This window comes from Podarcis tiliguerta (genome assembly GCF_965153285.1).
Source record: "Podarcis tiliguerta genome assembly, chromosome: 7".
Taxonomy (NCBI): domain Eukaryota; kingdom Metazoa; phylum Chordata; class Lepidosauria; order Squamata; family Lacertidae; genus Podarcis; species Podarcis tiliguerta.
This window is the reverse complement of record NC_139540.1, coordinates 55,514,412-55,531,446: the sequence shown is the minus strand read 5'-3', so window position 1 is coordinate 55,531,446 and position 17,035 is coordinate 55,514,412. Positions and strand designations below refer to the sequence as shown.

Sequence of the window (17,035 nt, the reverse complement as noted above, 5' to 3'; positions counted from 1 at the left end):
TCTATGACCAAACCTTTGGCTAATTAACAATCCGTGCCTTTCAAATGTGGTGGTGTTTTGTTGTTTTGTTATACCCCACCCATCTGGCTGGGTTTCCCCAGCCACTCTGCATGGCTTACAGCACATAAAAATTGTAAAATATTAGACTTTTAAAATTTCACGATACAGGATTGCCTTCAGATGTCTCCTAAAAGTCAGATTGCTGTTTATTTCCTAGACATTGGATGGGAGGGCGTTCCTCGGGGCAGGAGCCACTATCGAGAAGGCCCTCTGCCTGGTTCCCTGTAACCTCACTTCTCATGGTTTCTTTCTGTTTTATTATGTGTTTTCTCGTTTGTCTTCTCATCTTGTATTTTTATGTATTTTAATGTTGTGAACTGCCCTGTGATCTCTGGGTAAAAGGTGGTATAAAAATTAAACAAATAAATACTAGTATTGGGTCATTAACATGTTGCACAATATACCCACAATAAAACACCAGTCTAGAGGGGCCCTAAAACAGTGGACATTTTTACTGCTTGATCATTCCTGGGCTTCTGGAGAAAAGGCAAGATATAAACTGAAAAAACAAATAATAAAATACCCAGAGAATATTAGCCCACAACAGCCAATCGTGGAGGAGACACATAAGCCCTTCTTCCTGTTCTCTTTTCTATAGTCCCTGTGTTTTTGTTCTTCACGTTCATCGAAGGGCAAACATGATGGCAACCTAAAGTGGATCCATGAAGCATTTGGCCCATCTTGGAGACAGCAGGTGAGAGAGTACAAATCACTCGAGCCCAAAAAACCCACACCTACAACCCAGATCACAACTTGTTCAAAAGAGAGCGAAGGTTCTTGCGGAACAAAACATGCAGTAATGGTGTGAAGCAAACCCACACACCAAGTTATTCCAAAGAAGAGAGGGTTATCAATCATAGCCCTGAGAAGCCAGCCAACACCCTGAGACACGTCGGTGCCAAAAGTTGCCAACTCTTGAAACTCACGTCTGGTATTTGGTGCCCAGAGCCAGGGTAGGTGGCGGGCGGGGGTGGCAGCGCTGGAGCTGGGAGCAGCATGCAGCCCTCTTAGGCAAGCCAGCGGGTGGAATAAAAGCTGTTTTAGATAACCAGGTACAATTAAAATAACAAACGAGGAGCGGGGGGGGGGGAATCCCCCTTTGTCATATGGCAACGGGGTTTAAAGTAAAACAAAAACAAAACAAAACCCAGCCATATATTTTCTTTTGTCCTCATTGCTTAGCAATGCACTTGCTGCCTAGGGAAAATAAATACATAATAATAATCCAAATGGTTCCCTCAAGGTTTGGAGGTAAAAGTATATTGGGCAGGCCACATCTTAGTGGGGAGACCCTACCGAAGCCATGTGTTAACATTTTGTTTCTAGCAATGGCAGTCTTGGGGGGCAAGGGGCAATGAAGCTGTCGGGCATTTACTTCACACCATAAACCCACAGGTACTGTGCTAGGGGCACCGTTTCACTACACATGTCTTTGTGAAGGTGGTGGTGCTTGTCGACTGAATGGACAGGCTGTGCAGCTGCATGCGGCTGCACACCGATCCATTCAACCTACAGTCTCCGCCAGGCCGTAGGAGTTGGCTCGGAGTGTTGCTTCCGCTGTGGCCAGAAAAGGTGGACACACTCGTGCCTCCGAAAGCATGCAAGAATCAGACATGTGTGTGTGTGTGTTTCTCAGAGAAGATAAACATTCTGCAATGCCTGTGTCCATTGCAAAGTTAAACAAGGGTGTAACCCTTTCAACAGTGCTGGCCTAAAACGTTTTGCCAATGGAAGCACCAAAAAGAGCCTCCTTCCAGCACGCTACAGCCGACATTTCAAGAAGCCTCATTCAGACATCTGTTCCTGCCTTCATCATATATCCCTCTTGAATTTCACCACCTGAAACAGCCTGCATGGGACAGACAGCCTTGTCTTCCAGCGTTACATCTAATCTGGGTTTCTTTAGAAGTTACGTATGTACAACGCACATGTTAGAACTAAATTGTGAGAGGGGAACAAGGTTGTGTTTTGAAAGATGGTTTACATCTGGGAGCCAACAACTGGTCCATATTAAATGCCCCTAAGAGACACATTTGTGTGTCCAACCTGTGTCTGAAGGCAACGGCAGATGTCTCAAAACATTCAAAAATGTGATAAGAATATATGAATGTAAGAAGAACCAGCTGGTCAGGCCAATGGTCCATCTAGTCCCGTATCCTGTTCTCATGGTCACCAACCAGATGCATGTGGGAAACCTGCAAGTAGGACAAGAGCACTCTCTCCTCCTGGGTTTTCCAGTAACTGGTATTCAGAAGCATACTGAACTATGGAGGCAGGACACAGACTCCATCATGACTAGTCGCCATTGATAGACTCACCCTCCATGAGATGCATGTTACAACTCCAAGAGAAAACCTGTGAACTTTATATCTGCTTCAGGAATTTTGGAGGTGCTAATGTCTGCTTTTGGGGAGGATGGTGTATTGTCATTTTCTGAGGATGCTTGCCTGCCACTTAGATATGGGTATAGAGAGAATCCAAGAGTTCTGGCATATCTATGGGCAGCTTATAAGCAGGCACCTGGGCTTTTGTCCTGTGTTGAATTTTTTGTCATGGTGATCTCTTGCAGAAGCATTCTTGGGACCTAAAATTAAGATACCTGAAATACATAAGGGCTGTTCCTTAACACCAGTTGTTGTTGTTGTTGTCGCTGCTGGCACCTGCAAATGCATTTTCCTGTCTTCCTCAACCACTGTTCTTTGCTCTGAACTATCTTTTGCTAAGTCACCAGACCTGGATGATTAAGTGCTCAAGAGACATTTTGCTTTCTTTCAGTGTGGACACATTGGCTTCCAGGTCAATCGCATGACCAGTTTTTATGCACTGAAGTCAGCCAAAGCTGGCCTTTGCAGTAATTTTGTCATGTTTAACCAGCTGCACAAATGCCATCCATCATCAAGTACCCACAAATGTGAGGAAAAACAACTTTTCTATGAACAGTAAATCTGAGTGGTGCTGTTGAAGCAAGGAATTCCATCTGGAGCAAGCAGGACAGGATTGTATTTTTGATAACTTATTTTGAACAGCTTTCCTTGGAGAATAACATTTCTGTTCGAAAATTGGGAAGCAGCTGATAAAATAATGATTTGCGCCCGTGGATTTTTCCTTCTCTTCGTTCTGAGATGTTTACGAGGCAAGTTCAACATAACAAATTTACTAAAAAATAAATAAACTATGGCTGACTCGACTTCCTGTTTAGAAAAAGTGCTGTGAATGGGTCCTTAGTAGGGTTTGTAGTTCCAAGGAAGTGGGGTTGTTCCAGTTGATGATTTCTGAATGTTACTTACCCCCCCCCCCGCTCCCACAATGCACACACTTTTGGGGGGAAAGACTTGCATCTCTCACATTGTTTCTTTGCTTTTCTTCACCTCTTCTGCCTAACCTCCTACAAAGTAAAAAAAAGCAATAGCAAACTAACTAGGCTTAATGTCATAAACAACACATCCTTTTGGAAGGCATAAGGAATGGGGGGTTCAGCTAAAAAGTCTGATACAGTCACCAGGGAACCTGGCAAGTGATAAGGTTTGTATTTCATTCCACTGGCAGACAACAGTCTAATCGACAACGGTTTCCAGTTTCCCAGAGCACACTGATTAGGATGCACTTGTATCTTCTTGGCTGACTGACACATGATGAAGCCTTGAGGATGAATGGCAGCTGCTTGTCTGAGTGGGCTGGCAATTGTGAGAATAGCTGATTGAGAGCTTGCAAGCAGCCTGCTTTTGATTCCAACCAACAAGACCCTCAGTGAAAGGAAGGGGAATTGTCTGCAGATGCATTACATTCATATGCTACGAAATAACAGCAAGTTGTGTTGCAACCAAGGTCAGCTGAACCTGGGTTTTAAATCTTCACCTGCTGGGTCTTATTTTAAGCTTATCCAGTACATTTTTCTAGTCCTTACATTGTGTAACGGTGTATTTGGGGTGGGGGTTTATGGTGGGGTTTTTTTGGCACTGCCTGACCTTGCAGTGGTCAAGTTTCAGGAATGGGCTGCTAGGTTGCAATCCACAAGGCGGTTCAACTCAAGTCTTTGGCTTCCATTACACTAATGTAGCTTAGATCTGAGAGCTTGAGTTCAAGCAATTTGTGGATCAGGCTAAACATACATTTCCCTTCAGGCTGTTTCCCGCACCCCACTTGCTAAGGATCACCAATCTTCTGGGAGGGGAGAATGAATAGCATTAGAAGTCATCACTATTACCGCATATTATTTAGCTGCAGCACCCACTAGTGCCAATTGTTATATAAGTCACATGAGAAAAAAGAAGTTTAATAACAACAGACTTGCATACAATGTACTGTACTAATTAAAATGTATGTTACAAAACACTGGGGCTTCACATTATAAAATGTGCTGTCATTAATTAAAGCCCAGAATAATGTCCAGAACAATAAACAAAAGTCTAGGGCAGACATGAAGACCATATGCTCCAACCAATATTCCTATTGCTCTTCAGACCTATACTCCTTCCAGTCTATAATTTTAGCTCCTAGCACCCACAGACAGTACTCACACTCACCCTGAAATGATTCCAGAATAATCCAGTACAGGGATTCCCAAACTTAAGTCTCCAGCTGCTGCTGGACCACAATGCCCATCATCTCTACATAGCAGGACCAGTGGTCAGGGTTGATGGGAATTGTAGTCTAAAAACAACTTGAGACCCAGGTTTGGTAAGCCCTGATCCAGTAATTTAGTGGGAGTGCTGCACAGTAAGTGTCTTTAGGACCACAACGCAAAGTAGTTGCTTCCCCCACTCCTTTAACAAGAAGCTGCTATTTGCATTGTTTGGCTTGTAATTAAATCTTTAAAAATGAGGTTTTTATAAACAAGGCTTTAATTGCCTGCTTGAAAAATACAGCGTTTCCCTTTAGCCAAGATAGTTTTAAAGTCTGCAACATGCAAATGACCTCACCGTCCCAGAAGCCAGCACTACGGAGCTCCCAGATCTTCAAGGCTATATTTCAAAGGAATAGTTTTTAAAAGCAGTTATGGAAATGGTATTCCTCTACAGACTCTGGGAATCCCATTTTCCAGGATGATGGCTGAAAAGTCCATCAAAGAGTGCCAGGAAAAAAAACATTTTTTTTCCATGAGATCCAGTATGCTTCTCTCTCCCTTCCCCCTACTTTCCATAACAAAGTACTATATTGCCTTACACATTTTCTATTATGGTTTACACTGCTCTGGCAAACATCTGCTCCTGGTCCCCCCTGCCCCGGGCAGTTTGCAGAATCTGATACTGAACTGGTGGCAGTCACTGCTGGCCCCTTTACACTGTTGCTTCAAACATTCTTAGCAAAGATGCTACCCAGGCATCTTGACAAGGAACTAGCTAGGCGCTCTGATGTTGGGCAAGGGTGTGCTTGTGAGTGAGTGAGACCTGGCTTTGAATGAAAGAGGTTGTTGTTGTTGATTTAAGAGGCACATCTGCACCGCCGATTGGCAAGACAAACTACGTTGTGAAATGTACCAGCTTTCCCTGCCTTTCAATTTCTTCTTGGCTCCCAGCTGTTTGTTCAAAGTTTGCTAGGCTGAATCACCAGGGCATTTTTTTTTTTTAAAGGACTTTGGCATCAGTTTTTAAACTACCATCCGGAAGAGCAGAATCATCATGGTAATTTTTAAATAGGAATTTGAGGGGGCAGGAGAGGAACCGAAATAAATAAATAAAGGGTGGGAGAATAAGCGCCTTTGTCTCACGGTTTCTCCCCTTTGCTCATTCTGTTCTTAGTTAATTTGATTTCTAGTCTTCGCTTTTAATACTTAAAAGTGAAGGAGCGCAACAGCACTGCTACTGGCACAGGAACCCTTGTTCCATTTAACTGAAGGAGCCTCACCCCCAAATAGTGCACCCATATCTGAAAGTTAAGGTTAAAATACATTAAGAATTTGTGTTCGCATTGTATGTGTGTGCACATGTGTGTGTGTTTCCAATGAACAAGATTTGACCCATTAATCTATGGAAACAAGTGAGTGCAGAAACAGACAATGAACTATCGGAAGCGATTTTCGGAAAACTGTTGCGTAATGTAGCTCTTAGAACCCAAAGATGCCTATGAACACTAAATGAATATCAGGAACAAAGCGTTAATAATGGCCGTCTACCCAGGGAACTTGAGAAACCGTCTTATACCGAGTCATTGGTTGCTGCAGCTTGTATTGTCAACCCTGACCCTCCAGGATTTCAGACAGCAGCCTTTCCCAGTCCTTCCTGGTGTTATGAACAGGCAGGACAACAGGCAGGAGGTTTCCCAGCCGTGGGACCCACTGGCTGCTTCAGTCCTCTTGAGCACCTTACCCCCCAAAGGGGACATTAGTCACTAGGCAATAATTATTCAACATGTCCAAGGAAGTATTTTTAAGGAGGAGATGCACCACTGACTCCTTCAAGGCATGTGGTACTTTCCCATTCTCCAGCGAAGCACTGATCATTCCCCGGACCCACCAGATTTTGCAAACCATCATGGAATCTTTTAAAGAAAAATCAAAATCAAAAATAATTTATAAGAGAGAAACGGATGCCTCAGTGGGTTGAGCAACCCTCAGTCTTGGGACAATTTTGCCTAAATGCCCTCCACAATTCACCACCTGCAAAGCAGGCAATAAATATGAGGTTGCTGCAATTTCATTCTGCACTCATCTCCACTTGCATAGGAGACGTACCAGTGTGTCCAAAGTTGAGACGCAAGTTAATGAGAAAGGTGCAAAGCTTTTGCTTCTTTTGTGAGTTTGTGAGTTTTGTAATAGTTAGCATCTCTCAAACAGAAATGTGAAATGCATATTTCATATTTGGTTCAGGCTAGATGTGCAGCTGTTTGCAGGATGAATCGAAGAGATCTGCTGAGCAGCACTAAAAGCACTGAGCCAACAACAACAACCCAGTGAGCATGCAAATATACCTGCGTAAGCTAGAGAGTCTCATTGTGAGGAAACAAACGAAACTGTTGCAGCATTAAAATGCAGAGGTAATTTTGGACACTGTAGCCAACGACTTCATCAAGAACCAAAGTGATTTTAAAAGACCTCTTAGGTTCATTCTTAGAGTTTTGTTGTGTTAAAAAGAGATAAAGGGCTAGTAGAGAGCAACGTGCTGCTGGAATTGGTGCACAAAGCAATCTGGAGAACTCTAGCAAAGAAACTGGAAGCTGCAACCCAGTGTGGTTTGCTAGTAGGGCATCCCAGTCCACTGTAGCATCATTTTACAAAGTTTGCACAGCAAATATTGCTTGAAATACTTCAGTGGGTCTTGAAATACCTAAGGTCAATGGATCAAACTTATTGCATACCCAATAACTAGGGGGTCACATAGTTCTGCTTCCAGCAAGGAGCTTTTGCTTTTAACAGCTACATCACAGGCAGAAATTATGTGCTCAACATGTGATGAAAATAGACTTGTTTGTATAATATTTGAATGTTTGTCTTTCTATCTATCTTCTGTTCAGCCATTTTGACCGCACTAGAAGCTATTGTCTTTCTTCTTTCCTGGCAGCCTTTAAACCTCTGTTAGCCAACATGCAAATATATGTGCCAGTTGTCATGTGTTCCTTGATTTTATGGCTTCATATGTGTACAAGCCTGTACAACTAATGATTGGCCAAGCTGAGCACCAGCAAGACTATCAGATCTAAGGAATACTTTGCAGTAGCACCCGCCCTCCCCAGTTTTGCAGTCCTAAGCAAACAGTGACAACTGTGAAGTTTTATTGAGCTCTTGGTGGGTCAACATGATGAGTTGGCTCCAATCATTTTAATGGTTCAAAACTGTACAGGCCTTCTGAAGGAGAATGCAGATGATCATATACCAAACAGCAGTGTACAACAGAGAGTATGCAGCTAATAAAGAGAGCTACTCAGCCATCTCAAGCAAACATCTGTAACTTAGATCACAATGAATGTCAGTTAACATTATTGTGTTTTCACAACCCTTCCTCAGCCTGGTAGCCTTTAGGTCTTGTTGGACTCCAACTTCCATCAGCCCCAACCATCACTGCCCAATGGTCAGGGTTGATGGGAGATGGAGTCCAAACATCTGGAAGGTACCATGTTGTAGAAGGCTGGTGTAAATGACCCCACAGACTTAAGTCTTGGCATCATTTGGGGGGGGGGGTGCAATACAACACTACACATATCAAAGCAATGGTTATTTCAAGCCAGAAGCCTTCTTTGAAAAAAAAATAAAGCTTGAAATATTATAAAGATGTTCAGAGCTGTGCTAAGTCCCATACAAGAAGCTGAGAAGTTCATTTCACTTGCCTAAACAGATCGAGGGCTTTGCTCCTCTACTCACAGGAGCAGGTCTCATTGAAGTAGAGGCGGCATTATAAAAATGTTACAGCTCAAGGGAAGATCTCATTTTTAAAAAGGAACAGTGACACCTATTTCTATACAATATAGTACTATTCAGAATCATTAGCTATCTGTGTAATACACAGGAGCCAACTCCAAGGGGCTGAGGGCCCTTTGCCTCCACATAAAATATTTGAGGGGGGCAGGGCCCACCAAAGTTAATGGTCATTGCCTTTCAAATAGTGTGTGTGTGTGTGTGTGTGTGTGTGTGTGTGTGCCATGTCTTGTGATTGGTTATGTGGGGCAGGAGTTACTTGCTCTCCCGGCCAATATTTTGTTCAAGTTGTTCATAGTTTACATATTAGTATATCAAGTGATAATTGGTTTTTTTGAATGTTCGTGGTATGAAAGAATTGTCTTGATCTATTATTTAAGGCAATTTAGAGGTGGCATTTGCTTCTTCCTGTCTTTTAAAATAGTTGGCTACTGTACAGTACTTGACTGCTATTGCAAAAGTACACTTAAGGGGGCAATCCTATGAGAAGAGCAGCTTCAGATGCAGTGGATCTCTGGTTCGGACAGCCACGCTCAGATGATATTCCCTGGCTCAGCAGAAGATATGACTGTACTAACTGGCTCATTCCAGCTCAGTCCAGGCTCAGCCAGGGGCTGGGGGAGTGGTGGGGGTGGGATTTAGGAGGGAACCTAAGACTGTTCAGCTCAGTCACATGACCCAACAACCTGGGAGCAACTCAGCTGCTGAATGAAGTAGGAGCTGGCGTAACTTTACGCCGGTTGAACTTACACTGTCTTGCTTTACGTCCGTTTCTTGTGCATTGGATTGCTCCCTTAATTGTCATTCAACAGACTATTTGGAAACTGAAGCACTTTAAACTAATTCCCCCCTAATCCTAACCATGGAATGAGCCTCATTGGACCTTGATCCTAAATGCATTCACTCAGGCGTAAGTCCCAGTGAGATCAATTGGGATGACTTTTGAGTAAGCATGCTCTGACTTGCAGCTTTCCGTTGAGCTGATTTCCCTTGGGAGCATCAGGAATCACTTGCAAGTAAGACTACAATTGTATGCACCCCTTTTCAAAAGTGCATTCCACATTAATTTGAAGTAAATCCTATGATGGTTCTGGTCTAGAATGTAGTGCCTTACCCGTAGCTCCTTGACCTTTAACAGAGATGTTATAAAAAGTGGAGTGCAACTGAAGGGTGCAATCTTTTGCATACTTACTTGGGTAGAAGCCCTATTGACCAAGAACATGAATTCTGAGTGAATATGCATAGGATTGTGTTTAAATCCAATTGCTCTAGTAGTTTAACTGGTTTGTAGGTGGGGTTACAGAAAATCGCTGCCAATTGGCATCAGGTAGGCGCCTTCACTGTTTTAGCTGCTTGGTAAAAATGTTTCTGTTTAGACAACCCTACCCAGACACGTAGAAAGTTTACATGTGTATTGATCTGTTTTATCACTTTCTCCTGGTTTTAATTATTTGGATGTTTTAAATGGCAGTTTTAAAACTGGTTTTGTCGTTTTATTCTTTTACAGCTTTGAGCAAGCAGTATATAAATCATATGAAGTAAATAGATCACTGTTACATTCTGGGAAGTGTTGCAGTTCAGTGGTCTACCACATGCTTTCTGTGCAGAAGGTCTCATGTTCCATACCTGGCATCTCCAGGTAGGGTTGGCAAAAGGCCTTTCCTGACACCTGAGAGTCTCTGCCAGTCCATGTAGGTAGACAGTGCTAAGCTAGATGGACCAAACATTCTGAATTGCTATAAGGCAACATCCCATGAAATCAGTTGCTTTGGAATCTTAAGGAAGCCCATGGAACTACTCTAGAACAGCGAGTCACCTTTGCTTTTCTTCAATGCAGTTTATCCAAAGGCCATTTTATGAAAGTTTCTTCAATCTCCACAACAAGGCAACAGCGAGGGGAGAAAGATGGAGGTAGCCGAACCAAGGAAACAAACAGACCATTTTTGAAAGAAGTTGGGGAAGGGGAGGAGACTAGTGTCTTTTCTTAAGATTTGAAAGTATTCCTAGACTTTAGAAATCGAGAACGGTAAAACGGTTTTTTAATTAGAGCAGGGCGTGTGCTCTGTCAGACCTCGGCTTCCTCCTACCCCAGCCGGCGCTATTAAATGCTAGCATTTAGTGGTTAGAAGTAATTTGACGGGCTGGATTGGTTCTGCACACTGTTAACTCTGTAAAATATCGGCGCGCACAATGCACAGAGGCAGCCGCGTACTCTGAGAACTCCACTGTGTCCTGGGATTCCTTTGGTTTCAGAAGGAGGCTGCTCCACCCCTCCGATCCCTTTCCACCGGCTCCCATAAGCATTGCTCTGTTGCACATCCCGCGTAAGCAAGGCGCCTGCCCACACGCAGCAGCCGGCAGCTAGTCAGCCAGCCCACCCCAAGGGACTCCGGCGATGCCCCTTAGAATAAAAATTAAAAGAGGGGGCGGGGGGGGGAACCCAGCCTTTCCCTCTCCGCCTTGAGCTCAAGGATCTCGCAGCGCCCAAGGCCAAGTTCAGAGAGGGAGAGGAGACACCTATTGGCAAGAAGTCGCAGCAGGCAACACGAAAAAAAGAAGGGGGAAAAAACCTGAAGGCTGCTTTGGGGAAACACCAGGGGGACACCGCTTCCCTCCTCCCAAGCGCAGCCGCCAGCCAGGCCCTCCCGCCGGTACACACACAGACACGCGCACGCGCGCACACACGCGCAAACACAGCCCGGCGCCTGCCCGGGTTTCCCTTGGCGCGGCTCTCCACAGCAGCAACAGCAGCAAAAATGTCAGAAAAGGCAGAGAAGAATCTGCATCGGGAGAGGCAAAAGCGGGAGAAAGCGGCTCTGGGAAAGAGAGCCACCAGCGGTACTTTACCTTCTTCTGCTGATTTCATGCTGCTGCGACGGGACGGACGCGCACCGAAAGTTTCCCTTTCACCACTGGGCTGGATCTCGAGGCGCCAAGAGGATTTGGTTCAGAGGATCGCCGCTTGGCATCCGCTCAGCACAAAAAGAGAGAAAGTGAGGCAGAGGGAAGAAGGTAGATCCTCTCGCGCGCGCGTGTCTTCACGCCCACGTAGCACAGCGCGCGTCTCCAAAGCTATTAAATGGAGACTCCAAGCTGGTGTTTCCCTCTCGCCACTGAATTTGCAAAGCCAAACGCGCGCACGGAGGGGGGGAGTTGTTTTTTTTTTTTTTTAAACAGAATAAAGCTGGATCCTAAGCAGATGTCATTGAAATGAGCGTTGAGTGGGACGTGGGGAGAGAAGGGAAGGGAATGAAGGGTGGCAAGGGCAGGCGCAAGGGAGCCTGCCCCAAAGAGGAGCGAGAGAGAGCGCTTAGGAAGTTACTCACACGCGCTCTCCCTCCCTTCTCCTGGTGTCTTATTCAGGGCCGGGGTTTATTTTGATCAGGAAAGTTTGCAGAGTCTCTAAGTCTCTCTCTGACGCACGGCTGCTCGGTGACTGCTGCCTTTTTAAAGCTGGAAAACACCCCCCTCCCTCCTTCCCCCTCCCAGCCCCTCTCCCCGCCCAGAGCCCCGTGATGTCACGGGTCCTGCGAGCTCCTCTCAGCTGCCTGGCGAAGGAGTCAGCCAGCCAAGCCAGCGGAGAAGAGCGCTGCAAGCTGGAGAAGAAAAGTCCTAGAGGAGAACCCCACTCTCGCTCCGCTCCTCCTCCAGCGGATTCTACTGAGCAGGCAGATCTTCGCCACCGTCGAGGCTGCGACCCAGAGCACCCACCTAACCGATTCTATCTATCCCCGAAGTTGGGTGCGCGGGGGACCTGGTGTCTGAGAAATGTGAGCCGCAGATCAATAAAGGTGGGAGGAAGAGGGGCTGGAGAGAGGAGCGGAGAGGGACCACGCATGCTGAAATCATTAGGCTGAGGAAGGGGGGGGGGGATCTCAGGCTTCCCCCGCTGTGGAAATTTGGAAAAGAGCATCAACTGGCAAGCATCAGGAAGGAAAATCCCATTCTGCTAAATTACTAACAGACGCCGAAGAGTTAGTTTCGATAACTGAGATTTATTGAGATGGGTCTTATTCCGTAAATATTTCAGCAGCGCCGTTTTGAAATTGCAAAATCAACCCGGGAGTAGTGAAGTGGCGCGTTTACAGCTCCTCCCTCTTTAAAGCAAAACACACACACGCACACAAAAATACACAAATGCACAGTGGCACTTGAAAGTATAGGCTGCGATAACTTTTTATGAAGGCCCCAAACAGTATGCGGGGCTTTGGTATCGTTCAAGCCTTCTGTTAATTCAATCCTTTCCCGCCGAGCGTTTTGCATTATATCACTGCTGCTCTTGATTTGCCAAAATTTAAAAAACGGGAGGGTGGGTATAATTCCTCGCTGGAGTTGACAAAAAGAAGATCTGGGCGGTTAAAATCTCGGGCGCATGAATAAAAATAACAACCACCACCCAGTAAATCTACTTCACAACACTCCATTTGTCTGGGGGAAAGGAAGCTCTGCCGACTCAGTGAATAAGGAGAAGCCGGTTATTTGTGTTCGGGAACTGCTGAAAACGTGCTACATTTGGCACGGACCTCAGACAGAGCTTAGCGTAACTTCTGGGGCGGTTTCCTCTCCAAACGAGCTCGAGGCTCCTAAGTGCTTCACAACGTCAGTGAAATTCTAGTGTAGCGAGAGAGATCTCCGAAAGAAGGGGCGCCGCACGGCCCTCCCCGCGCGCACAGCTTTTTCGCTCCTGCAGGAGTTCTTTGCAGAGTTGAGTTCGGAAGGCGAGCACGTGCGCGCGGGGAGGGCGCGCCGAGGCAGGCTTGCTCGGCCTGTGGATGGGTTGGGATGGAAGAGGCTCGTCGCGACGCTCTTTTTTGAGACTTTCTCTGGGAGTGGGAAGCTGACAAACCCTTCACAGAAATCAGTAGGGTTGATCCCGAGTCAATATGCCACGTTTCTCAGGTTAGGAGCGCTCAGTAAGATTGGTAGAGGCTAGACTTTCTCAGGGTCGTGAGTGCGAGACTCACGCTGGGCAAAAGATTCCTGTTTTGCAGGGGGTTGGACTAGATGACCCTCGAGGTCCCTTCCAACTCTACGTTTCTATGACCTCTCTTCCTATCCGGAAGCGTTGCAACGGGCCCTTCTCCTCCTGATTTTGCAGCTCCACCCCAAATTCTTGAGTGGGCTACAGGTACAAGTCCTTTAACACCCAGTTGATGTGTGCCCAATATGTCGCTCCATCAGCCGGTCTAATTATCATACCGCTGCTACATACTGGACAGAATCCGACCCGATACAATAGGAGCATTTCCTAGCTTTTCTGCTCCCCTTTTGCGCTTGGCGCTTCCCGGTCTTGAACTGGGAATGGCGTCCGCAGATGCACGAAGGGTCGCCCTCGCCCTTCGTTGGGTAGGAGGGAATTGGGGGACAAATGAGCAAGAAAAACCAAGGAGGGATGTTGGTGGGAGGAACACACGAAGCCTCCTTTTAGTGAGTCCAAACACTGATCCATCCAGTCCAGGGTCGCTCACATTGATTGGCAGTGGTGACTCTCCAGAATTTCTGGCGGGGGTTCTCCCTGGAGCGCAGAGGACCTTTGGCCGCAAGGCATGGACTCTAGCAACGGAGCGCAATGGCAATCCCTTGAGTTTTAGTTTCCACTCGTTTTCGGAGTTTGGGGAGTTCCCCTTCATAGTGAAACCGCCGGCGCTATTTCTCCAGATATTAGAGGAAACAGGACGTGCCTGGTGGGCGAAGGGTTAGGGTTCTTCAGTTCGCTCAACCTGCATGAATCTGATCTCGCGTTTATTCCGCCCCTCTTGGCCATTAAAATCTTAGGGGAACATTTCCAGAGCTGGAGTTGAAGGGACAAGGGGGGAAAAAAGAGAGAGACAGAAAAATGAGGTTTGTTGACACTTAGCGCCTGCGGACCCGCAACCACGACGCGCTCTGGCACACGGGCACGCACGCTCACACATCTCCAAATAGACGTGCGGATGTTCCGAGCACAGCGGGATGTGCCGGACTTCAAATATACAGAGGCGAAACAGGAAACGTCCATCTCCTCTTGACACAGACCACTGCAGCGACACGTGCGCCTACAGAAGCGCAGCACTTGCCCGGGTATTCGCTACCACCGCAGAAGCAAGAGTTGGCACCCTGGTCTTTGCACTGCGGACCTGGATATACCCAGTGGAGGACCTACATTTTGGGGGTCCTGAAGCTTGCTGGGGGGCCCTTCGCAGCCAGCAATGAGGTCTGGGTAACCACCGTTGTCTTCTTCAGTGGGGTTGTTCCATGACAGATCACCACACCTTAACAACATCTGCGCTACTGACTCTCAGACTTTGGGATTGTTGAAATATACACAATAACAACAAAATAATAATAATCAATTTGAGGATTAGGGGCCCTGTTTTTAAGCTTCATTCTTTTTATAGTAGATCACCCCTGGGCATACCACATTCTTAAGGCATCGTGTGCAGGCGTGGAAAGTAATCCATAGCCTACCGAGGTGTTTCCCCCCATCCCACCACCCAATCGTACTTTTAAAAAACCGAGCTGGAAATACATGTGGGGGCAGAGGAGTTAATGAATTGTTTAAGGCTTTTGAGGGGAGTCTATATTTGGTGGAAGTTGGGGGGGAGCTTGTGGAGTTTATTTCTCTGTTTTTCTCCCCACAGCTGACCAGAGAAGCACCCACACATGGTATAAATGTTTCCAGCAGGAGAGCATTCGATCGGAACACCAAGAGATGACTTGCACGTGCGAAGGGGCCATCACGGGTCTAATACCCCCGAGCGGTGCTTCCATGTTCGCGCGCACACACACACACGCGCGCAATCCAGCTGTAGGAAAGTGGCGCACGCGTGCGCACACGCGACGGGGTGGGAATTTATCCCAGAGAAGAGTATGCGTTGAGGGAAAGTTGAGGGCGCGTGCTGTTCATCATCAACCCGGTACCCGCACCGCATGGGTGCTGGACGCCTCCTGCTGCTATAGTCGTCACTTTGAATGGAAACAGGGGAGCGTTTTTGGGAGCGGGGAACCATCCCTTGCGGAAGGGGCCGTAGTTCAGTACAGTGGCGTAGGGTGGGTTGTCAGCACCCGGGGCAAGACAAGTAATTTGCGCCCCCTAACCCGTGGAGCCAGGTAGGGGCAGAGAGCTGCGAGTGCGAGCGCCCCCCCCCCCAGATGTTGCGCCCGGTGCGGCCGGCCCCCCCCCTGCACCCCCCATGCTACGCCACTGCTTCAGTAGCACAGAAGCACATGCCTGGCTGACACGCAAAGAGCACGGCTTCCATCCCTGCCGCCCCAGGTAGGGCTGTGAGAGGAGCAACGCACACATACACGCCGCCAAACTGAAACGGCGGAGAGCCGCTGCGAGTCCAAAAAAAAGAGGGACAAAAGCTGTGATTCGATGGAAGGCAGCTCCCTCGGTTTCCTCCACGCCAGCACAACACACACACACACGCACGTGCGCAAGGAAGCCGTCTTCCCCACAGCACCCCTCGCCAACGCCGGCCCGCCAGCCCCCCACGCGCGCGGGGGCGTCCCGTCAGAAGCCACCCAAGTCCTCTCTCCGCCTCCTTCCCTCTTCCTCGAGGGCTCCCCCTCCACACACCAGCCCCCGCGCTGGCTCTGAGGCAAGGGCTGGCGCGCGGGCGGGAATTTTGGGTGCGCGCTCTCTCTGGAGCGCGTGAGTGTGGAGGCTCCCCGCTCGAGCTCCGACAGGCTGCTGAGTGAGGATGAAAGCTGCTCTCGCCCTGCCTGCCTCCTCCTTTCCTGTCTGCTTCCAGTGAGCTCTCGCTCGCTCGCTCTCCCTCCCGCTTCTCCGGCGCTGAAATGACGGAATCCCCAGTCTGTTGCCTCCTGTTTAATGCCGTTGCCTGGACCACCGTGGCTCGGCTCCAAGTCCGAGGGAGTTTTCGAGGGAGGAGGAGGGCGGCGGGAGCAGCGGCGGCGGCGGCAGCGGCAACTGCAGCCAGCTAACCTTGGCCGCCTGGGCTGCGGCGCGCAGCTGGCCCCACCGCCAGATGTTCCCGCTTGCTCGCTGGGCCCAGGCGGCCCCCAGCGCTGGCTCCCCACGCCGCCGCCGCCGTTCCCGCCACCAAGCTGAGGGAAGCTGTCTCCTCCCGCCTTCTGCTTCTCTCTCCCTTGCCCCGCCATTTCTCTCCCTCTCGCTCCCGTCTCCTCCCTTCTCCTGAAGTTTGTTTACAAGCGCTACCAGGAGAGGCTGCGAACCTGACTTTATTTTAGGGGTTGGTGATGACTAACAAAGTTACAAGAGAGCTTTTAGTACCGAAAAACAAGCCTATTTTTAGTCGGGCCTGTTGTTTCAGTGGCTGGACTGTAGCAATTTCACCCCTACGCCCCTTCCAGATGCCAGCTAACTTCTGGCGGAGAGGTGCCCTGAAAGAACAACGCACAAATAGAGAGAGGCTGTTCCAAGTTTTGCACCAGAAGGCATGTAGCAGTTAAGAAATAAATAACCTGCCGGAATCAACTCGAGGAATCCCACACATCATTGTTTTGGATACAATCGGCTTTAATTTAATTTGGCGTTTCCAGGACACAGGCCCCACGGCTGTTTTCCACCTCCCTTCAGGCCAAAGGCAACCCTCAAAAGAGTGTCAGGTGCACTTTCCGTGACCTCTCTGCATTGGGACAGCGGAGCCCTGATGCTGGAGT

At 47.8% G+C, this 17,035-nt stretch overlaps 1 protein-coding gene across 2 annotated transcripts in view; it reads right to left on the bottom strand.

Moving 5' to 3' along the window:
• Window positions 1-12,000, bottom strand: part of NFATC1 (nuclear factor of activated T cells 1) — a 123,669-nt gene extending 111,669 nt beyond the window's left edge. Inside the window, exon 1 of one of the 2 annotated variants that reach the window (XM_083449169.1) lies at window positions 11,255-12,000. In XM_083449169.1, the coding sequence (XP_083305295.1) occupies window positions 11,255-11,273 (19 nt within the window). In that variant the 5' untranslated portion in view covers window positions 11,274-12,000. The remainder of the gene's footprint in view (window positions 1-11,254) is intronic. The other variant, XM_083449167.1, reaches the window with a different exon arrangement.
• Window positions 12,001-17,035: the final 5,035 nt, after the last annotated feature.